At 40.7% G+C, this 24,425-nt stretch overlaps 1 protein-coding gene across 1 annotated transcript in view; it reads left to right on the top strand.

Moving 5' to 3' along the window:
- LOC141363141 (protein NLRC3-like) overlaps nucleotides 1-24,425 on the top strand; it is a 48,034-nt gene that overhangs the window by 17,872 nt on the left and 5,737 nt on the right. The window contains exons 6-7 of the mRNA XM_073865698.1: nucleotides 3,669-3,842; nucleotides 8,111-8,284. Coding sequence (XP_073721799.1) covers nucleotides 3,669-3,842; nucleotides 8,111-8,284 — 348 coding nt within the window. The remainder of the gene's footprint in view (nucleotides 1-3,668; nucleotides 3,843-8,110; nucleotides 8,285-24,425) is intronic.

The following is a 24,425-nucleotide window of genomic DNA, read 5'->3' on the forward strand; positions in this document are numbered from 1 at the left end:
AATGATAGTATCATCTGCATAAAAATGGAAAGATGCATGTTGGACATTTTCCCCTAAACAGTTTATATAAATAGTGAATAAAAGTGGCCCTAGAATGGAGCCTTGTGGGACCCCTTTACATATTGATAGATATTTTGACGTTAAGCCATCAATTTGCGTAGCTTGAGTCCTATCAGCAAGGTAGTTGATAAACCAGCCCACAGAGTGCCGAGATATACCTATACTGATTAGTCTCTGCACTAATATACTATGGTCAACAGTGTCAAATGCTTTGGACAAATCAATGAACATAGACACACAGTGTTTCTTATCATCAAGTGCTTTGACTATATCATTAATTACTTTTATCGCAGCAGTGGTAGTGCTGTGATTTTTCCTAAAACCAGATTGATACTTAGATAAAATTGACTGAGAATTTAAATACTCTTTCACTTGTTCACTAACCAAAGATTCCAACACTTTGGCCAAAGCTGAAAGTTTGGAAATAGGTATATAATTATTTGGCAAGGTAGGGTCACCTCCTTTCAAAAGTGGCAAAACATAAGCAGACTTCCATACCTTGGGAATTTTGTTTGTGATCAGAGTAAGATTAAAAAGATGAGCCAAAGGTTCAGCTAGGATATCTGCAGCTAATTTCAAAAAGAAAGGGTCTAAGTGATCTGGGCCCGCAGGTTTTCGAGGATTCAATTGTTTCAGAGCTTTATGAACATCAGCAACTGAAAAGGAGCTAAGACTGAAAGTTTTGTCAGCAGTAATAAAGGTGTCACTTACAGGCTCCGACACTCTAGGGGCAACAGAATTAAACAAAGATTCAGATGATATGAAATGCTCATTAAAACAATTTAATATTTCTACTTTGTCAGATATAGAAACACCATTTTAACTAGAGACACCGGAAATGCTGTTTTTTTAGTCGTTGCAGATAATGACTTAATAGTTTTCCAACATTTTTTTGGGTCATTTAGATTTTCTGTAGTTTCAGATAAATAAAATTCAGCTTTAGCTTTTCTGAAAAGTGAAGTGAATTTGTTTCGCAAACATTTGAAAACAAACCAGTCAGCATTAGTATCCGATCTCCTTGCCTTTGCCCAGGCTACATTTCTCTCATGGAGCAATTTAGAAATCTCAGGGGAAAACCAGGGAATGTCCCGACCTTTAATTCTAAATTTACGAATAGGTGCATGTCTGTTCAGAATATCAAGAAAACTGTTTTGAAAAAAAGTAAGGGCTAATTCCACATCATCAAACAAAGCAATTCTACTCCAGTTAAAATAAAATAAATCATATAAAAAACCCTGTTCACCAAACATTTTCATATTTCGCCTTTCAACAATACGAGGTGCAGACTTAGGCACCTTAGTATCTCTAACAGCAGCAATCACACAGTGATCACTCACATCATTAGAAAAAACACCTATTGCAGAATACTTAAAAGGGGCATTGGTCAGGATTAAATCAATGAGTGATGATTTCTCCGGACATTTAGGATTTGGCCGAGTAGGAGTGTTAATTAATTGAGTCAAATTTAGACTGTCACACTGCTCTTTAAAAGCATTTGATGTCGGCCTTAGCCAGTCCCAGTTCAGATCACCAACAACAATAGTATCATTACAAATAACTTTACTTAACAATTTTGATAATGTAAAAGAAGAGTCATTTGATGAAGATGGAGTTCTATAACAACCAACCTGATTTGGTGGTCTTTTGAGACTTCAAGGTTTAATGCCAAAAACTCAAATTGTTTACAAACTGATTCTGAGAGCACTAAACTGGAAATAAATTTGCATTTGATATAAATAGCAACACCTCCCCCTCTTTTTGGGCGATCTGAACGATACACATTATAACCATCAATGCCGATATCTTTATCAAGGACAGATTTAGTCAGCCAGGTTTCAGACAAAACAACAATGTCCGCATCTGTTGACCTGACCCATAAATTAACCATATCTAGTTTAGACATTAAACTCCGAACATTGAGATGAATAATACCCAGGCCACACCTTGATTTAAAATCTTAAGGTGTATCACATATCTTAAGGCTATCAGGTCCCGGATTAGGCAGAACATTTCCAGAAATTAGTAATAAAATAACAACAAGAACTCTGGACTTAACTGATTTACAGCAGAAAGTCCCAGATCTAGAATTTAATGATATAAAAAAGCAGGAAGTGAGTCTGCAGAGACAATAAACCAATCCTTCAAAATTGATAGACAATGGAGATGGAGTAAATTTGCAGCCTTATAACCAAACATAAATGAGTGACTTGGCCCCTGTGATTCAAAATGGACCTTGGAAAATATTTCCGGCCTTGAGACTACATAAGGGAACTGCATAAGGATGGACTCATTTTCTACCTGCAAATGGACAACCCCACTAGTAAGGGGGATCAGAAGGATAAATAAGACTAAATAAAACTTCATTTTTAGAACCCAGTGGTGAAGTCCAGTGATGGAAGATGCGACTGAGACTGTAACAGATGACAGCCCAGAGATGGAGGCAGCTGTGTCTGTAGCCGGTGACAGTCTGAAGGTTAAAACAGCTGAGGCTGTAGCTACTAAAGCTACAGCAGTCGATAAACTGGTGGGATGGAGGAAGCTGAGTCCGTAGTAGGCAGACCCACTGAGGTGGCGGTAGTGAGGATATGAAGGCCACAGCTAAAGTAGGCAGATGCCCAATAAGTGAGTTTTAGGCAGGCAGCAGCTTGGTGGTAAAGGCAGTAGCTGGTGGCAGCAAGCAGTAAGAACTGTAACTACAGCTAGTGTTAGCTAGCCGGTACCACCTATGAAAAAAAGCCACCTACTTTGCTGCAAGTAGTGCTTAGTTCTGTTTCCGTTTTTGTTTGTGGCTTAGTTGATTGTCATGGCTAGAAAAAGAGTCTAAGCTTAAAAACAAGTGCAAACTAGCTGTTTAAAACTTGGAGTATGGATTAGAGTAAAGGTGGATGAACCACAATAAAAGTCCATGTAGTTTGGGCCCAGGCACAAAACGGCTACTTGCCCACAGCTAGCTAAGCTACACAAAAAACTCAAGAAAATCCATTTTGAAAACAGTCACCAATAAAACACAATTGTGTGCCTCAATATCAATTAAGGACTTTTTGGGGTTTCTTTCACCCGTCCAAGACTAAAACCTGCAGATGTAGTGGTGATGTACCTCTTTCTATTCCAAGGAATGATCCAAACTGTGAGTCAGTAGTGCAAAGATCCAGAAGCGAGTAAACTCCACAACGGAACACAGTAATCCACTCGATATGCTTTTAAAAATCCATATGTTGAATTTCCAAGGTTAAAAATATATTTAAAAGAGATGCCTTTTCCAAGCAAGAAACAAACAATACAGGACAAACATGGTTTCTACCATCTTGGTTGAGTTTATTCATCTCAGCACTTAATGTTACTGAAAGTTACAAACATAAAAGATTAAAATTTAATTATAATGAGAAAAAGTAAAATGTTTTGTAAATCAGACTGTTAATATAAACATAAACTGATAAAGTGCATTTACTTGTAAATCTCACTTTGTTTCAGTAAAACACAAACACACATAAATGAAACTAAAATGAAAATGTCCATGAACACTAAATGATGACAGGAAGAGAAACAAATTCAACTCACTGTAGATTTGATCTGTGTGTGAACAAACTGTGTGTCTCTGTTCTCTACAGGTTGAGTAAGTGTCATATCACAGATGAAGATTGTGTTGCTCTGACTTCAGCTCTGAGATCAAACCCATCACACCTGAGAGAACTGAATCTGTCTGTGAATAAACTAAGAGATTCAGGAGTGAAGCTGATCTCTGATGTACTGAAGAATCCTGACTGTAAACTGAAGATACTGAAGTAAGATCATCTCTAATAATTACTTATAATAAATAAATAAATTAATTAATTAACATGATTGTGAGAGTATAAGGTATTTTGTCATAAACCCCGCCGATGGTTCATTGACACAATTTCAGCTCAAACTATCAGGTTCAGGATCTTTGTACAACACTCATAAGGTTTAATATCATTATAGTTGTGTGATAAACAACCTGAAAAGTCAACAAAAATACATGAATATAGGGATGTCCCGATCAGATTCAGGATGTTCCTTATGTCATGCTGCACGCATTGCTGTTTCTGTGTGGAGTCAAAAGGGTCTAACTCTGTGCCAGCGCATAACTATAGATGTGTTAAAAAATAATGTGAATATGTATATATATAGTATATATGTTCAGGGGTTAAATTGGGATTTGTTTTGTGGGGAGGCTCTGTTGGGAGGGAGGGTTCGAGGGGTAACATGTTTAATCCTGATGACAGAAAAACCACTAGTGTGTTTCAATGACATTTTGGACCTCTGATAGGATTGTTTAAGTTTCAGCTTTAAAGCTGTGCCACAAAATTATGCAAATCTATGAGTCTGACACACTGTATGCACTTGTTGCACATGTTATTATGCACAATTGATCAAACTTTGAAGGAAGTTATAAGACTCAACCTCCTTGACTAATTCTAGGCATAAGATAGACTACCCAAAAAGACTCAATTAACAAGAAAAACAACATACTGATTCAGAAATATGTCTTATAAATTAGCCATAGAGATTCCCTAAGCTGGTCAGCAGTTAGTAAAACAATACCTATAGTTAGGTCGTAATTGATTTATAAAATCAAAATACATTATTTTATTAAACTATACAATAAGTTGTATCCAGTTATCTAGTTAACATATTTTAATGAGTGGGGTGACATGGCTATACATACTTTAATACTTTGTTTCTAGACTTCTATTAAGTTTTTTCGACATGGGCACCATTCTTACCTCTATCTCTCTCTCTCTCTATCTATCTCTCATCTCTACAATGTGTAATGTCATGATCCTGCGTGAATGCGCGTTCTTGAGGTTCTGAGTGAGATTGAGCTTTATACCGATGTAGATTAACTGAGCACATGGTGACAAAAACGATTGATGCGTCGTTTAAATGAGCGGTAAAAACCCACGTGAAACCACGTGATCAGATCGATTTCGGATTACGTGATCGGATCGGGACATCCCTACATGAATACAAAACTAAGTCTAATAAAATGTAAATCCAGTGAATCAGCAGCAGATATATCAGTTGATCTGAGTGATCTTACTAGAGTTTATTTAGTAATTACAGTATATTTCACAGATATGAAGAGTCTGAACCATGATGACATTTAAAACTAATACACCATTATCTTTGAATCAGTATTGACTGATAGATTATAGTGAGACTATATAGAGATCATAACATCTGTAATGGATTTATAGGATTTTAATCTCAGTAATATATATCAGGGCTATTCAATTGGCAGCCCATGGGCCAAACCCGGCCCCTGAGGTAATTTGATCCGGCTCTTCATGTAGTCTTGTGTGAAAAGAAAAGACATCTCTAGAATAAATGTAGTTTAGTTATACAACGGGCCCTACAGTTACGAGTTGATTCTATGGCTGTTTTAACTTTATTTGTTGTATTTCCAGCTTACAACACCGCCTTTTCCATCAGTTGTTGTTTGATATGTCAGCTCAATGATGACTTGCTTATCCACAATGACATTAGGGGCCCTTCGTCTAATCCCTATTTAGATGACAGACTTTGTAAACTGAAAAACTAAGCGGAGGAAGAAGACCCCCAGTTTAACAATAATTAAAAAAAAAATAGTTGTTTTCATTTTTATTGAAATTTTAATTTTTTGGATTAAAACCTTTAAAAGACGTTTTCTTTCAGTGATAGAAGTAAAAATAGCAGGCTTTAATGTCTGCAGATGTATTAATATCCTACATAATCACTGTAATCTCATAAAATAATTTGCAAATATGCAAGAAAAGGTTTGTACTCTAAAAATACAAACAAGAGATAACGAATTTACAAACGTGCCGAGAGCCGAAGCGTTTCAGCACTAGAACAGCGCCATTGGATTTTTATAAAGCATTACTTGAAATGTTTCTCTTCTCACCATATCCACTAAAGTAGCATTTAAAAACATTTAAAAATAGATGCATTTGTTTAAAGCAAAGCATTTTTTTACTTACCAGGCTGCAGGTGAAGCAGCTCTTTACGCCTTCTAACGTCTCATAGTCCTCATTTATGTCCAAGAGACTCAATAATAATCTTTTACATTCAATCCTTTAATCTTTCATATTTAAAAGCGTTTTTGTGCTGCTGCGCATTCATGTCTGTGATAAGCAAACCCACGTTGTCGTCTCGTTTATAATCGCATATTTCTAATGATCTCTTTAAATAACAAAAAACATATTGCGCCATTGACTTTTGACTTTAGAGCAGGTTTTAGTTGGTCAATGGCGTAGTCTATTTTAGTTGCCTCAAAATAGCAACGCGCCAACAATGCGCCTGAACACACCTCGTTTTTAGACCAGAACGCCCATGGGTGCAAAAGTGGGCGCAAATGCATTTGCTATTTAAACAACGTGGCGCTAAACATGAAAATGAAAACTGCGCTGGGTTGACACTAGCAAAAGACACTTGCGTCGCGCATTGCTCTGCATTGCTCCGGGTGTATGATAGAGCCCTAGATGTCTAGAGACACCCATAGACACGAGGGTCGACAGGAGGATGCGGTGATTGTTATGTACAGATAGATCCAGTAAGATGATATGGAGGATGTCCATGCGAATCAATAAATCATCGTTCTCACACAATAATGCAATTAAAACGAGTAATCACTACAGCCTGACCGATTTATTGTTTTGCTGATTTTATCGAAGATATGAGCCTGTCGCAGATATAACTGAATCAGCATATAAGCAGCCAATATGAACATTTCTTACAGAACACATTAAATGCTTTTGAGTGATGTAAGTACTTGTTTGTCCAGCAGAGCGCGCTCTATTGGTTGCTAATGGCCATCCAGGTCACTGTGTAGTGACACCAGCCAACCCCTTTTCACTTCAATCAGTCTCTCAGTTCAGGCGGCAGTCATGCGGTGTCTTCATAACATTTTTACACCTGGTATTAAGACGCGCTTTGGTTGATTGGATTATAGTGGAAGAGAGACACATTCCCGTTTACACTCGCTGTTAATAATTTGCCTCTTTTGTCGTAAGAAATTACGGGTTTAAACTGAAGCTCAGTCGTGCACTAATATTACAGTATCTAAGATTACAGCTGCTTGTGTTATTACTGAACATGTTCATTTCAGAGCAATTGATTACATAAGCTACCGCAACTTGAAAAAAGTTTTATAAAAGTGTAAAGTCCGCACCGAACACTGTGGGTTTGTGTTATAAAAACATTGTGCAGTACATTAACATCATTTAAAGTTATTTATAATAAATCAAATTTACTGTTTAGTGCACTGATGTCACACTCATTTTGGAGAGCCTAATAAAGTTTATTGTTAAATTGTTAAACACACTGCCTATATTACACATCTTCACATCAATATAAGTGTTTGATCACCACATTTGTGAGTGATCACTGCAAAAGTTATTTACTTATATACAGTATATTCTGTCACTGTATGTACAGTACTGTAGTATAATATACTGTGATATATGTGTACTGTACTATAATATACACACAAAGAACATTGGCCGTTATATCGTTATTGTTCTTTTTTTACTCCCTAATATCTGTATCGCCATCAGCAAAAAAAAAAAACCTGCATATCGGTCGGGCTCTAGTAATCGCCCATCACTCACAGCCCAACACCTGCACAACTGTGTGCGTATCGCGCTGACAAACATACACCTGAATTCACTGCTTCCCTTGTAAAATCTTAAAATATAATTTCTCTTATTAGAAGGTAACCTAAATGTTTGCCAGTTATTAAGATGGCTGTTGTAGTTAAAATCGGGCTACTAAAATAATTAGCTTTGACAAAAATCAGAATTAAACTATTTTATGTTCCATATTTTAAACTTTTTTTGTTAAGTGTACTTAAGTGAGAGTCAGAAAGAGAAACATGAAACAAAATGTTATGGAAATTAGACTGTTATAAACTGATGAATTTATTTTCCTTTAAATGAAACTAAAATGAAAATGTCCATAAACACTAAATGATGACAGGAAGAGAAACAAATTCAACTCACTGTAGATTTGATCTGTGTGTGAACAAACTGTGTGTCTCTGTTCTCTACAGGTTGTATGGTTGTAATATCACATATGAAGGTTGTGTTGCTCTGACTTCATCTCTGAGATCAAACCCATCACACCTGAGAGAACTGAATCTGTCTAAGAATAAACTCACAGATTCAGGAGTGAAGCTGATCTCTGATGTACTGAAGAATCCTGACTGTAAACTGGAGATACTGGAGTAAGATCATCTCTCTGATAGTCACACATGTACTGAGGTTTAGTTAAACATTAACTGTATGAAAAACAAATGCACACTAAAATGTAAAGGATATATAAAGTCAATTGGAAATCTGATCAGTAAGCAGATACATCAGCAGTCTCATAATAATAATTTGTTACATTTATATAGCGCTTTTCTGCAGCACTTTACATATGAAAGGGGGATTCTCCTCAACCACCACCAATGTGCAGCATCCACCTGGATGATGCGATGGCAGCCATATTGCGGCAGAACGCCCACCACACACCAGCTTATTAGTGGAGAGGAGACAGAGTGATATAACCAATTAGTATGAGGCGATGATTAGGCCAACGTGTAAGTTTTGGCCAGGATATACCCCTACTCTTTTTGAAAAGACATCCTGGGATGTTTAATGACCACAGAGAGTTAGGAACTCGGTGAAGGATGGTGCTTTTTTGACAGTATAGTGTCCTCATCACTATACTGGGGTGTAGGGACCCACTTATACCACGGGTCTGTTAAATGCTGCTTTCTGATTGGCTGAGAAATGTTCTATGGGTGTTGATTATTTTTCTGTAAACCGCACACCTAATTTGTCAAATGTCTTAAAAATAGGCACGAGAGCAATGTTTGTGGTAACCGTGGTATAAGCGGAATAATTGACTCCGGTCCTTTGAATTATTTGAAAATAATGCACACCTGCGGTGTAACGGCACTCCGCTTCGCATCGTGCCGCATTACCACCTTGGTGTGCATTATTTTCTTATAATTCAATGGCCCGTCGTCAATTATTCCTTACACAGACCACAGGGTGAGAATCTCTTGCTGGTCTTACTATGAGATATGTATGAGACATCAATATGTCATTAAAGAACCACAGTGTTTCACCACAACACAACCTGTCAAGATAAAAACCGAGATAAAGATTAAAATTTTATGTTATTCTCCTACAATTAAAATGAATGATGTTGTGTTGTTAGATTTCCCCTACACACCTGACTGACTTAAGTTACATAACCGGTGCGTCTGTAGACAACACACACAAGACATTTATCCTCACCGGGTGTCCACAGAAGACAAACACTCAAGAGTCACACAACATCTTGTCCATTATAAACACAAACACTTGAGGAAATAAGATCATGTATTCAATCAAAACCTTATTGTAAAGTCTTACATTATTCAATACATACAACTTTTACTTCCTCTATTTCAACACATTTTATTGTCAAAAGCATACAGTACAAATGTTCAAACCTGTAAGGAAAAGACATGTTAGTTATAATTAGTTATGATTCAATTCAATTTCCTTCACAACGTTTAACAAAACTCCTCTGTTAAAATGTCAGAAAATGTAGTTTGGTGTTTCTTTGATGAAATCTTTGCTGATATTATTGTGTATGAAGAGTTTTTCTCCTCGTCGTGTTGTTTTTATAAAGATGATTAAAAACATTGATCCATCAATGACACTGACACACACAATAATAATGTTTTCATAGATTGAGTGAAATTGATCTTTAAACACTGTAACGTCTTTAAATGTAAGATCAAAGTTATGTTATCTCCAGCTCATATTCCTCCTGTAATAGGCAAGGCAAGTTTATTTGTATAGTACATTTCATACACAGAGGTCATTCAAAGTCCTTTACATAGAAATGTGAAAACAATCTATAAGAGAAAAAAATTATGTAGAAATAAGAGACACAAAAAATCAAAGATACATGAGAATTTAAAATATAATTAAAAGAAAATAAATGTGATTTTAATACAAACTTTTTAAATGTGTGAAAAAGAATAAAACAGGAATAAAAGTATGAAACAGTTAAAAATAAGAATAAAAACGAGAAATAAAAATAATTAAAATAGTGCATATAAAATATAGTTCAATCAGGTCGGACGCAGCATAGTGTTCATTCTGTAAATGCATAGCTAAACAGATGTGTTTTGAGTCTGGATTTGAATGTGACTACTGTTGGAGCACATCTGATCTCTTCTGGAAGCTGGTTCCAGCTGCGACTGGCATAATAGCTAAAAGCTGACTCTCCTTGCTTTGAGTAAACCCTTGGTATTTCTAGCTGATGTGATCCTAATGATCTGAGTGATTTGATGGGTTTATATTCAATGAGCATATCAGCAATGTATTGAGGTCCTAATCCATTGAGTGATGTATATACCATTAATAATACTTTAAAATCAATCCTAAATGTAACTGGTAGCCAGTGTAGAGACCTTAGGACTGGTGTGATATGTTCGTATTTTCTGGTTCCCTTTCAGTCGGTCATGGTGACGTCACGTCGTGACCGACGAATTGGGAACTGCTTCGCGGGTGACCTATCTACTTCGAGAAACTATGAAAACGCCAATGAACTTGGCATGCAGGTATTTGCATAATGCTGGCGCCGCCCCGCCAGGTGCGCATATAAAACCCCTGAGAGAGAAAGGTGTGCGCATTCTCGCGTATCTAGACGATTGGCTCATAATAGCTCAAACACGTCAGATGCTGTGCGATCACAGTGATCTAACACTAAAACACCTTGCTCGTTTGGGTCTTCGGGTCAACTGGGAAAAGAGCAAGCTTTGCCCAGTGCAGAGAATCTCTTTTCTCGGGATGGAACTGGACTCGGTCGATTTGACAGCTGGTCTAACAGATGCGCGTGTACAGTCGATTCTGACTTGCCTGAATACATTCAAGAGCAAGAGCGCTGTCCCGCTGAAACAATTTCAGAAGCTCCTGGGGCATATGGCAGCAGCCGCAGCTGTGACACCGCTCGGACTGCTTCATATGCGACCGCTTCAGCATTGGCTTCACGATCGAGTCCTGAGGAGAGCGTGGCTGCGCGGCATTCACCGTGTTATCATTACACCTGTGTGTCGTCGCACTTTCACTCCGTGGTCAGACCATGCGTTTCTCCGAGCCGTTGTGCCTCTGAAACAGGTCTCCAGGCATGCAATAGTATGCACAGATGCTTCGGACACGGGTGGGGGGCCACGTACGACGGGCTTGCGGCTTCGGGGGTCTGGACGACACCCCAGCTGCATTGGCACATAAACTGCCGGGAAATGTGAGTTACGCAACGAGTTACGAGGCAAAGACGTATTAGTTCGCACAGACAACACTGCGACCGTGGCGTATATCAATCGTCAAGGCGGTTTACGTTCGCGTCACCTGTCGCATCTCGCCCGTCACCTCCTCACTTGGAGTCAGAAGAATTTGAGGTCTCTTTGTGCCATTTACATTCCGGGCACGCTCAATGTAGAGGCGGATGCGCTCTCTCGGCCTGCGCGTCCCAGCGAATGGCGACTACACTCCATAGCGGTTCAGCAGATTTGGAGACGTTTCGGCAAAGCGCACCCGACCTGTGGAACCTCCATGTGTTGTCTCTGGACGGGGCACGGAGGATTTGAGTGATTTACCGCAAGAGGTATCTAACACTGTTGCTGCAGCATGAGCGCCGTCTACGAGACAGGCTTACGCGCTTAAATGGAATCTGTTTGTCGACTGGTGTTCTTCCCAAAGTGAAAACCCCCGAGAATGCCCGATTAGTGTTATGCTTTTGTATCTCCAGCATCGTTTGGAGAATAGGCTGTCAACATCCACTATTAAGGTCGATATCGCTGCGATATCAGCTCACCATTCACCCGTAAACGGTAGGACAGTGGTCAGCACGACCTGGTCATTAGATTTCTCAGAGGCGCTCGAAGGCTGAATCCTTCGCATCCTCCCTCTATTCCTCCTTGGGACCTGTCCTTGGTACTGAAATCACTCCGGGAAGCCCCATTTGAGCCTCTGCATAGTGTGAGTGTTAAATTTCTTACTATGAAGACATTAACTCTCCTTGCTTTGGCTTCTGTTAAGAGGATAGGGGATATTCATGCATTTTCGGTCGATGATTCGTGCCTTCAGTTCGGGCCAGCTGCATCCAGCGTAACACTGAGACCCCGGCCCGGCTTCATGCCCAAAGTTCCCACCACTCCTTTCAGAGATCAGGTGGTGAACCTTTGCGCAGCCTTTGGAGGAGGCAGACCCAGCCATGGCTTTGTTGTGCCCTGTTCGTGCACTACGTGTGTATATAGACAGGACGCAAAGCTTTAGGACCTCAGATCAGCTCTTTGTTTGCTACGGTGGTCAGCAGAAAGGGAAAGCTGTCACCAAGCAGAGGATGTCCCATTGGATTGTAGATACTATAGCCCTTGCATATCAAAAGCAAGACGTGCCTTGTCCATTTAATTTACGTGCTCACTCTACACACAGTGTGGCATCATCTTGGGCACTGGCTCACGGTTCCTCGCTAACGATATTTGTAGAGCTGCAGGCTGGGCGACACCTAATACGTTCACAAGAATCTATAGTGTTCGTGTCGAGCCGGTATCCACTCGGGTTCTTTCTGTTAACTAGTTAAGAACGCAGAGGGTCGGCTCGTGTGTCGGCTTGGAGCCTCTATTTTGGTGATGCACATTTGCACCATTATGGAAGGCCATTGAGGCAAAAACGTCACAAAAACTGTTTTTGCCTCTCCTCCACCGCCCTGATAGCCGATGTTGCGGAGCATCCGCTGTCAACCTATCACTGATGTATTCTCTGTAAACCTGTGTAGGCTAGGCGCCCACATTTGTCCCCTACGTGGGGTTCATTTGTGTGTATAGTCCGTGGGGTTCTAATCCTCCACGTTTTCCTTAGCAGAGCCTGTTCTGCATCTCTCTGCTTACCATGTATTGTCAGAGACTTTTTGAGCAACCTGTTGGTTGTTTCATATATTTATGTCATCCATTTAACCTTCTTAGGGGGTGGCTTCCGCAGTGTTTTAGCTCTGCTCAGTTTAGACGCTTCCCCAGTTCGCTGCTTCACTATCGTGGGTTAAGGAACAGGTAGTGACCGGCCTTCTGCATTTCGCCTTAGGTTCCGCCCCTTATGTGGAGGGCGGAGGGCTTTTGCAGGCACTGGAAGGGTTCAGCTGCAGTGGCGTTTTGGTAGGGATTCCCAATTCGTCAATCACAACGTGACGTCATAGTGACCGACTGAAAGGGAACTTCTTGGTTACGTATGTAACCCTCGTTCCCTGAAGGAAGGGAACGGAGACGTCACGTCCTGTCGCCACAGTTTGCTGTTCCATTGCTGTTTTAAGTCCAGACACTGTTGCTCGGCTTCTCAGCAATAATATAGCTGATTTGGTATTGTGCACCTGCGGCTTATATGCGCACCTGGCGGGGCGGCGCCGGCATTATGCAAATACCTGCATGCCAAGTTCATTGGCGTTTTCATAGTTTCTCGAAGTAGATAGGTCACCCGTGAAGCGGTTCCCAATTCGCCACATACGGAACTGAGACGTTCTGCTCAGAATCCTGGCAGCAGCGTTCTGAATGAGCTGGAGCTGTCTAATGGTCTTTTTGGGAAGGCCAGTGAGGAGGCCATTACAATAATCCACCCTGCTGGTGATGAAAGCATGCACAAGTCTTGTCTGGAAACAAAGTGTCTTATTCTTGCTATTTTTTGAGATGATAATATGCTGATTTAGTTATTGCTTTGACATGACTACTGAAACTAAGGTCAGACTACAGAATCACACCAATATTCGTGACTTGATTTTTAGTTGTTTGACCCCTAGCATCAAGGTATGCATTCACCTTGAGAACTTCAACTTTGTTTCCAAACGCAATGACTTCAGTTTTCTCTAATAGAGGAAGATTTTTACATCAAATACCTGATGAGAATTACAAGTGTGTGCTTTGCGCTTTTGCTTTTTCGCTTTTATCTTTTGATTCAACTACCAGCAGTTCAGCACAGTGCTCAAACTAAACAATTGGGCTCTCAAACTAAAACTACAAATTCCTGGAACTATATTGATATTTGGAATATTCAACAACTTTCTATCATAGCAGTCTACCAGTCTGCTATTGCCGGCAGCTGACAATCTTAAAACAGGACAACACAGCTGCCCACACTCAAACAGAAGAAAAGAAGAAAAAATGCCTTCTTTTGGATCTCAATCCACCTGCTGCTCAAACTGCCACAGACTTTTACAAAAGATTGCGGTTCTCGAAACAAAGTTACTTGTGGCGCTGCCGACCCTGCCAGAACATACAGCGGAGCTTCATCGTGGTCCTTCTCAACATAAAGCTGGTGAGTCCTGTGAACCTAATGCTTATAAACAGGTCATAGTGAGCTCAGAGAAACCTAAAGTAATTGAGGACACAAACCGATGGCATAAACAGGGTGCGAGACCCAAAAGTGCTCAAGACATTAGACTGTCACGAGTGTCACAAATTCCTGCATTAGTATCATCTACCCCAGATATGGGTACAACTCGAGTAGCCAATATTGGTATTCTACCACCCCCTGTACGGCTTGAAAATAGATTTGAAGCACTAATGAGTTTGGGTGAAGAATCCCCAAATGTTAATGGACACAGATCACATCAGTCAGTAGCTTACAGAGCTAACAGACGCTCAATATCATACAGGCAGCGGCGCTCCGCTCAGACAGCAGCCGAGCCAAGCACACTGATAGTGGGTGACAATATTATCAGAAACTTTGAAAGCAAGGCTACCCGTACATACTGTTTTCCTCGTGCAACGGTTTCTGATGTTAACAAGGAACTTGGCAACATTCTAATGAAACATAAGTCTGTCAGTCGGATTGTCATACATGTGGGAAATAATGATATTCGGAAAGAGCAGTCTGAGCTCCTTAAGGTGGATTTCAATGAACTTTTTGAAACACTTGCAAGACTGAAAGTTAAATCTTTCATCAGTGGACCTCTCCCAGCCCGGGGAACAAATATGTTTTCTCGGCTACTAAGTTTAAATATATGGCTGCAAAAAACCTGCACCATGAGAGGACTGAATTACATTGACAATTTCAATATCTTCTGGAGCCAAAGGCAACTTTTAAACACAGATGGTATCCACCCAAACAAACTAGGTGCTAGGTTGCTTAAAGACAATATCTTTTTCTCCATGCATCATCCATCAGCTGAGTGTGCCAGTCCACTACTGAACAGCGGAAATGACCACAGAATTTTACAACAGCACCTGGATGGACATTCAGATGACAAGGATAAAACTCTGCAGTCACAACTACTGTTCACAGACACAGCTCAGGCTGAGCCCTGCCCACAGACCTCGCTACAGCTGGATTGTGAATCAACACCCAAGGACGTTTCTGTTGATAATGACCAGAGGAATGATAACACTCCCTCCCAGCCTTCAGGAACACCAGAATCACAGCTGATGTCGTCACACTCTCTCTCCCTCTCTCCAACATCACCACTTCTGGGCTTTTCAGAGAAAATGGAGAAACTGGTATCTGCTGGAACAAAGCTCTCCCACTCTATTGCTGCGAGTCCCCAAATATCAACCAAGAAACGGCGGGCTTCTCAACCACCAAAGCCTTCGGGCCCAGCCTGCCCTCCCCCTCCATCTGAGAGAGCACTCCGACCTCTGCCTCAACGTCAGGGACCACACCAGCCCTCATCTGCAAACAGCACTGGTAACTGATGTATGTTGGGTTCCCGCTACGTCAGCAGTAACAATCATAAATATTTTAAGAACAAGCGGGTGCCCGATGTCCCTTTAGCTTTCCCTATCTCTGTCCTGACATGTGATAGAAAGATGAAGGCCGTCTCCAGCCGCACAGCAATTCTATCTAATCTACTGCCTATTATACGTCATTCTGAGATTGATACAGTGCCAAAACCAGTTACTGTTAAGTTAGCACTTCTGAACATCCGTTCACTAAAGAACAAATCCTTTTTAGTTAATGATCTTATCACCACTAACAACCTGGACTTTATGTTTCTAAATGAAACTTGGTTAGATGACAGCTGCAGTGCTACAGTCCTCAATGAATCAGCCCCACCCAACTTTACCTTTATAAATGTCTGTAGAGCTGTTTGAAGAGGTGGAGGAATAGCTGCTTTATTCAAAGATGCCTTTCAATGCAAGCAAGTGTTACTTGGTGATTACCAGTCTTTTGAATATTTGTGTATTGCTTTAAAAGGTACACCACGCATTCTGTTTACAATTATTTATAGACCTCCCAAATACACCTCAGCATTTGTTGATGAATTCACAGAACTTTTATCAACAATTTCCTCTGAATTTGATTATTTTGTTATTGCTGGAGATTTTAATATTCATATAGACAATGCAGAAAACAATGCTGCAATTTAACTGTTACATGTTTTAAACACTTTTGATCTGACCCAGCACGTGCAAGGTCCTACACACAATCGGGGACACACTCTTGATCTGCTCATTAGCAAGGGTCTAAACATTTCATCCACTGTAATCAAGGATGAAGCCCTATCTGACCATTTCTGTGTTTACTTTGATTTATTGATCTGTCCTGCCACTGATGCTAGATCTGTCTATGTTAAAAAAGGTTCATAAATGAGAACACCAGTGAGGTATTTATGAAGGCTATATCAATGTTGCCAAACATATCGGCAGACTCTGTTGATGTTCTCCTTGAAAACTTTAACATAAAAGTTAAAGATGCCATTGATGGTATAGCTCCAGTAAAGGTCAAGGTGATCACTGGCAGACGTAAAGCACCCTGGAGAAACACAACAGCAGTACAGCACATGAAAAGAACATGCAGAAAAGCTGAACGTATGTGGCGGAAAACAAAACTTGAAGTACATTATAGCATCTATAAGGACAGTCTTCGTGCTTTCAATGTAGGACTAGGCACAGCTAGACAGACCTTCTTTTCAAACATTATAAACAAAAACATAAACAACACTCACACTCTTTTTGCTACTGTAGAGAGACTAACAAACCCCCCAAATCAAGTTCCTAGTGAAATGCTCTCTGACAACAAATGCAATGAGTTTGCAACCTTTTTCTCTGAGAAGATCAGTAATATCAGAATGGCCATCAATACGGCCTCATATTGTACTGTGATCAGTCAGATATCATTGCAACAACCTCAGAAATTAGCCATTCTCTCTGTACTGGCTTCGTATCCAGCAAGCTAAACACATCCACTCAATAAACAGTCTTGACACCGGAGTCGTTGTTTTGATTTACTGAATAAATGTGTAAAACTGTAAAACAGTATAAAACAAAAGGAACACATAAATAAAATGCCACATAGGAAATGTCTAATCCAATAATGTTCACCAAAGACAATTAAATGATTACTCAATGTAAATTTCCCAATGCCATATCATGAAAACATCTACAGTACATGTACTACATGTGCTACATCATAAACATAATATATTAACATAATCAAGAACAATCAAACTCCACTTACAGACAGTGCCTCGATAAGCGTTGTTAATCTGATGGACTGACACAGCAAATTAAGAGTGTGCTACCATGTGCTTGCTTGTTGTTCTGATAGAACCCCGGAAACTGAATAAAACATATTTATTCTGCAGAATATAAAACTACCAGCAGGGGGAGCAAAAACACTAAAATAGGCAAAGCCAGAACACTCCCCGTCTGGTATCTCAAAGATACCATATACACTAGCAAGTACTAGATTAAACAGCCTGATCTGAAGACACGAGGTATACTTACTCAGATATAGGTCTGTGATAGATTTTTGTTGTCCCATGCTGAACAGTTTTCACCTCCACTTTCCTCACAATACCGTCTGAACTGGGAACAGCCTCCACAATTATCCCCATCGGCCACTCATTTCTTTTGACTTGTTTGTCTTTGAGCAGTACAACGTCACCCTCTTTGATGTTTGGATGTTTGTGAAACCACTTGCGACGATTCTGAAGTGTTCCGAGATACTCTTTCCTCCACCTATTCCAGAATGTTTCTGCTAATGTTTGAACCTGTTTCCATTGGCACATGATCATGTCTTTCTTACTGAAATCTTCTTGTGGAGTCGGGAGATTACCGAACTTTTGTGTCAGAAGCATAGATGGTGTTAGGATAAAAGGGAATTCAGGATCTGTGGAGACTGGGACGAGAGGCCGTGCATTAATGATGGCTGTGACCTCAGACATGAATGTCACTAAGACTTCATGAGTAAGCTGTGAGTACTTGTTTTGCAAGAGCATTGAATACAGAATTCGCCTTGTCATCCCAATCATACGTTCCCAGGCACCACCCATATGTGAAGAGTGTGGTGGGTTAAAAACCCAGGAACATCTTTGCTCAAGTAGGTATTCTCTCACCTCTGTTTGTTCATTCTCACTCATGTTAAGCTCTTTAGAGGCACCAACAAAATTTGTCCCACAGTCGGAGCGCAGCTGCTTGGCAGGACCTCTAATAGAAAAGAATCTTCTGAGAGCGTTAATAAGACTTGAGGAAGTCATTGACTCAATCACCTCTATGTGAACTCCTCTGGTACACATGCAAGTAAACAACACTGCCCACCTTTTGCTATTAGCTTGGCCACCTCTTGTGCGGCGTGAGATCACCTCCCATGGCCCAAAAACATCGAGGCCGACAAAGGAAAAGGGTGGATCCATTTGTAGCCTTTCAGCTGGCAGGTCGGCCATTTGTTGTTCCTCCATCTTGCCTCTTAGTTTACGGCATGTAACACACCTACGGATAATACTGCTAATGCATCGTTTAGCCCCAATTATCCAAAAACCATTGGATCTTATGGTGCCCTCCGTAAGATGTCTGCCCTGATGCTGCACACGTTCATGAAAATGTCGGACCAGTAGGACTGTGATGTGATGGTGAGCCGGGATAATGAGGGGATTTGTTTCCTTATCTCCTAGCTCTGCTTGTCTGATGCGTCCACCAACTCTTAGCAAACCATTGCCATCGATGATTGGATTCAACTTCAAAAGTGGACTATGTGACGGAATTTCACTTGTAGAAGTGATACATTTCAGCTCATCTGCATACACTTCATGTTGTACACTTTTGATAATGATTTCCTCTGCTTTCAGGAGGTCGCTTACAGATAAGCCCTTTGAGCACCAATGCCAACCAGTGCAACGACTATCATTGCTTGGTCCTTTAAAACAATGAGCAATGTGATGAAGCCGTGCTACAGCTCTGACGACTGTTCTCCAGTCTGAGAATTGCTCAAATCTTTTGGTACCTAACTGATTCACCTCGATCTGGGTAGACAAGACTTTAAACTCTGGGCGAACTTCAACATCTTCCTCTGGGTCAACAAGATTGTATGAGTTTGGGTGATCAAAGAGTTGCTCTGATGGACAGTGCAAAAATGAAGGTCCTGTGAGCCAGGTAGTGGCCTCAAGCTTGGAAGATGAAACAGAACGAGAGCCATGATCGGCAGGATTTTGCTCAGAGGAAACATACCTCCATTGTTCAGGCTGAGAAGACTGCCGAATGCGCTGCACTCTGTTGCTCACATATACATGGAACCGTATTGACTCATTATAGATGTAGGCTAACACTACTCTACTATCTGTGTAGAACCTTATACCATCTGGCTTTAGATTAATCTCTTCTGTAATGAGTTCAGTCAGTTCGAAAGCCAAGACTGCAGCACATAGTTCCAGCCTAGGAACAGAGAGATCAGGCTTCGGAGCCAACCTTGCCTTGCCAAGAACAAAGCCAACCTCTGTTTTACCATTTTGATCTGATGCTCTCAAGTATGCAACAGCTGAGATAGCCTTCATAGAGGCATCTGAGAATACACATATTTCAGTGTGTTTGGCTTCAGAAAGAGGAATGGATACATACATGCGTGGAATGTTCAGACTTCTTAGGTCTTGCAGCGGATGACACCACCGTGTCCACTCTTCATGTCTGTTTTCAGGCAATGGTGTGTCCCACTCATGTGTCTGCGATGAGAGTTCTCTTAATAGTAGACGACCCTGGATTGTGATAGGGGCTAGGAATCCGAGGGGATCGAACAAACTATTCACTGTCGACAGAACTCCTCTACGTGTGTATGGTTTTTCAATATCAGGCACTCGGAATGTGAACGTATCCGACATTAGGTTCCACTGTATGCCCAAGCTTCGCTGATCAGGTAAGTCATCCGTGGAGAGGTCAAGGCATTTGATGTCCTTAGCCAAATCTTCATTTGGAAAGGCATTCATTACTTTGGCTCTGTTTGCAGCAATTTTATGAAGCCTGAGGTTTGAAGCAGCTAGTGCCTCTTGTGCTCTTTTAAGCACATCGATTGCCTCTTCCTCCGTAGGAAATGACTTTAAGGCATCATCTACATAGAAATCTTGTTCAATGAATTTCCTCACATCAGTGCCATATTCTTTCTCTTCTTCTCTGGCAGCTCTGCGAATTCCATAAATTGCCACTGATGGTGAAGGGCTGTTTCCGAATACGTGAACTCGCATCCTGTAGTCCACAACCTCTTTAGTCAGATCATTGTCACGATGCCATAGAAAGCGTAAAACATCACAACAGTCCTCCCGGACCATAAAGCAGTGAAACATCTGCTGTATGTCGGCTGTGATGGCGACAGGATCCTTTCGAAATCTTATGAGGACTCCTAGCAGGCTATTGTTTAGGTCTGGGCCTGACAGCAGTACATCATTGAGAGATACTCCATCAAACTGTGCACTAGAGTCAAATACAACTCGTATTTGGTCTGGTTTTTTTGGATGGTACACACCAAATGACGGAAGATACCAACACTCTTGACCATCCTGTAAAGGAGGAGCTAGCTCTGCATGGTTATTGTCAAGTATTCTCTGTATGAATTCCATGAAGTCATCTCTCATCTTTGGTCGTTTGTCAAGGTTGCGACGAAGAGACATGAAACGTCTTACTGCATACTCTCTGTTGTTGGGCAAGCGTCTCCTTGGCTCACGAAATGGCAATGGTGCTACCCAGCTGTTACTTGAGTCCTTGAAGAATTCCTTATCCATGATGTCCATGAATAACTGATCCTCAACTGAAGGTGCAAATTTATTATCATCTTTGGTCTGCTGAAACACTGTCTGACCAAGTCTGCAGCTTGATAGGCTAGAGTTCTGGAACTGGCTTTTCTCATTAAACGTCTCCTTCAGTACAATGTGATTATTGCATGGACTGAAGTAGCTTGGTCTGCCATTCTCTAAGATGTGTGTTCTCATGCAATTCACCAGAGAGGGCTTGTGACACTTTCCTAGACACACGTTTCCCACTATGACCCAACCAAGGTCCAATTTTTGGACATATGGAGCATCATGAGGACCGTTGAGTTGTTTGCGGACTTTATGTGCTCTTATTATGTCTCTTCCCAAGAGAAGCAGTATCTCAGCATTTGGATCAATAGGTGGTATCTTGTCTGCTATGTCTTTTAGGTGATTGTGATGCAGGGCAGCAACTGCGGTTGGTATTTCATCTCTGTTATCTGGCATGCTATTGCATTCGATGAGAGTAGGAAGTGGAAAATTGATCTCACCATCTGCAGACTCAATGATGAACCCTTGAGCTCTTCTTCCAGTTGCTTGGACTACTCCTGCACACGTCTTTAATGTGTACATTGAAGAAGTTCCTTGCACGTTGAACATGGATCTATTGCTTTGCTCATCTATAATGGTGTAAATCCGCCTCCCTAGGTCAGGACTGCCAGCAGGATAAACATTCACCAGGCATATTTTAGAGCATGACTTCTCACTAAAGCCTTTGCCACAAATCTTGGTGCACTTTGATGACACATCTCCACTACAAGACTCCTCTTCCTCCCCGCCATGCTGTGAAGGAGGTGTGGAATTAGAACGCCACGGCGCTGGGCCTGGATGAAGAGCAGCCAGGTGATTGTCACTCTCACATTCAGAACATTTAATTGACACATCACAATTCTTAGCCACATGTTTGTTAGATGAGCAGCATCTGTAACAAATGGATAGCTCTCTTAAGATCTTTTTTCGTTCCTCTAATGGCTTTTCTCTGAAGCCTCTGCATTTCTTGAGAGGATGAGGTTTACGATGTATTGGACATTGCTTCTCAACCTCGTCGATTCCTCTTTGAAGACTCTTGGCATGAGAGAGATTAGAGAAGGACTTTACATCTGTTTTATGGACTAAAACAGGTTTAGGAACATGACTTTCATTATACCTGATCTTCCCACCAGGGTTTATGGAAAGCGAAGTAAAATTGAAGCTTGGATCATTGCGCGCTCTCGCTTCTGCACACACAAATTCCACAAAGAAGGAGAATGGTGGGAAAGAAACTCCTTTAGTGTACTTGTAGTGTGAACCCTGCATCATCCACTTATCTTGAAGTCCAAAGGGTAACTTTTGCACAATAGGATTAACTCCTCTTGCTGTATCTAGATAAGTGAGCCCAGGTAGATCACCGCCATTCTTAGCTGCTTCAATTTCTGAAAGCAGGTCTCCTAATTCCCAAAGCTTATCATGGTCTTTAGCAGATATTTTTGGAAAAGTCTCTATTTTTGTAAAGAGAGCTTTTTCAATAGCTTCTGGAGATCCATAAGTCATATCTAGCCTCTCCCAGATGAGTTCAAGACCAGCAGGTAAATCCCTCACATTCACAGACTTAATTCTACGGGCATGATCTGCTGAATCTCTTCCCAGCCATCTAATCAACAAATCAAATTCCTCACCTGCTGTAAGATCAAGGCTCTTGGTAGTGTTGAGAAATGATGATTTCCAGGCCAGATAGTTTTCAGGACGGTCATCAAATTTGTTAAGCCCAGATGTCACTAGCTGGTTTCTTGCTAAAAACTTAGCTAATTCATATGTGGCTGCATCGTGATTAGAGTGATGAGCAGGATGATTAGTGTCTCGTCTAGGATGGTGCAAGGAAGCAGCTGAACTGTTAGAATGGTGTGAGAAGCTATGTGGAGAGTGGGAATATGGTGGTTTACTCTGCTGCCTTTTCTCACTGCAACTGAATTGACTTGCATTCCAAGAGGACAGAACATGATACACTGGTGAAGAAGGTTTTTTCTCTCTATCATCCTCTAATTTTTGGGGTAATTCAGGCTTTGGATTCTCTGGAACATTGTCACTAGTTTCACTATGTTGTTTTACATACTCTTCAGTACGTTGCCTAGGACTTTGCTGTGGAAGGTGGATAGTTGTACTATGATGTGATCTTTTTACCTCTAGATCTGTAACAGCGGCTTCCATGACTGCCGCCTCTGCCATTGCAGCTTTTGCCTCTCTCTCTTTTTCCATTACGTCTAATGTCGCTTCAAGGCGAGCTTTCTCTATTTTTATTTCCATTTCCCTCTTTGCAAATGAGGCCCTTGCCTGTGCAGCTTCTGCCTTTGCCCTTGCTTTAGCCACTGCTATGCTGACCGTGGACTTGCTGGAAGTCACGGAACGTCGAGATAAAGCTGAATTACTTTTGTCATCTTCCATGACTGGTCCAAAATATGAGCTTGAAAGATTTTACTATGTGGATACTCTGCAGTTGTCGTGTTAGCCTCTATGCCGTAGATGACAATAGCAGGTGAAATCCAGCTTCCATGATAAACAGCACTTGTATGAAGCTTGTCTTTTTACTGTACTGGCTTCGTATCCAGCAAGCTAAACACATCCACTCAATAAACAGTCTTGACACCGGAGTCGTCGTTTTGATTTACTGAATAAATGTGTAAAACTGTAAAACAATATAAAACAAAAGGAACACATAAATAAAATGCCACATAGGAAATGTCTAATCCAATAATGTTCACCAAAGACAATTAAATGATTACTCAATGTAAATTTCCCAATGCCATATCATGAAAACATCTACATGTACTACATGTACTACATCATAAACATAATATATTAACATAATCAAGAACAATCAAACTCCACTTACAGACAGTGCCTCGATAAGCGTTGTTAATCTGATGGACTGACACAGCAAATTAAGAGTGTGCTACCATGTGCTTGCTTGTTGTTCTGATAGAACCCCGGAAACTGAATAAAACATATTTATTCTGCAGAATATAAAACTACCAGCAGGGGGAGCAAAAACACTAAAATAGGCAAAGCCAGAACACTCTCAGAATTTGACATAATTGATATAAAAACCTTGGAAGAAACAGTACAACATCTTAAAGCATCAACTAGCAGCCTTGACACACTCCCCACATCTTTTCTCAAAAAGGTACTTAACTGCTTAGAAACTGACCTCTTAAAAATAGTAAATACCTCTCTGATCACAGGCACCTTTCCAGAGTCATTAAAAACAGCTGTTGTTAAGCCTCTCCTAAAAAAGAGTAACCTAGACAAAACCATACTTAGCAACTACAGACCAATCTCAAATCTTCCGTTTA

The sequence above is a fragment of the Misgurnus anguillicaudatus genome, unplaced genomic scaffold, assembly GCF_027580225.2.
Source record: "Misgurnus anguillicaudatus unplaced genomic scaffold, ASM2758022v2 HiC_scaffold_33, whole genome shotgun sequence".
Lineage (NCBI taxonomy): Eukaryota > Metazoa > Chordata > Actinopteri > Cypriniformes > Cobitidae > Misgurnus > Misgurnus anguillicaudatus.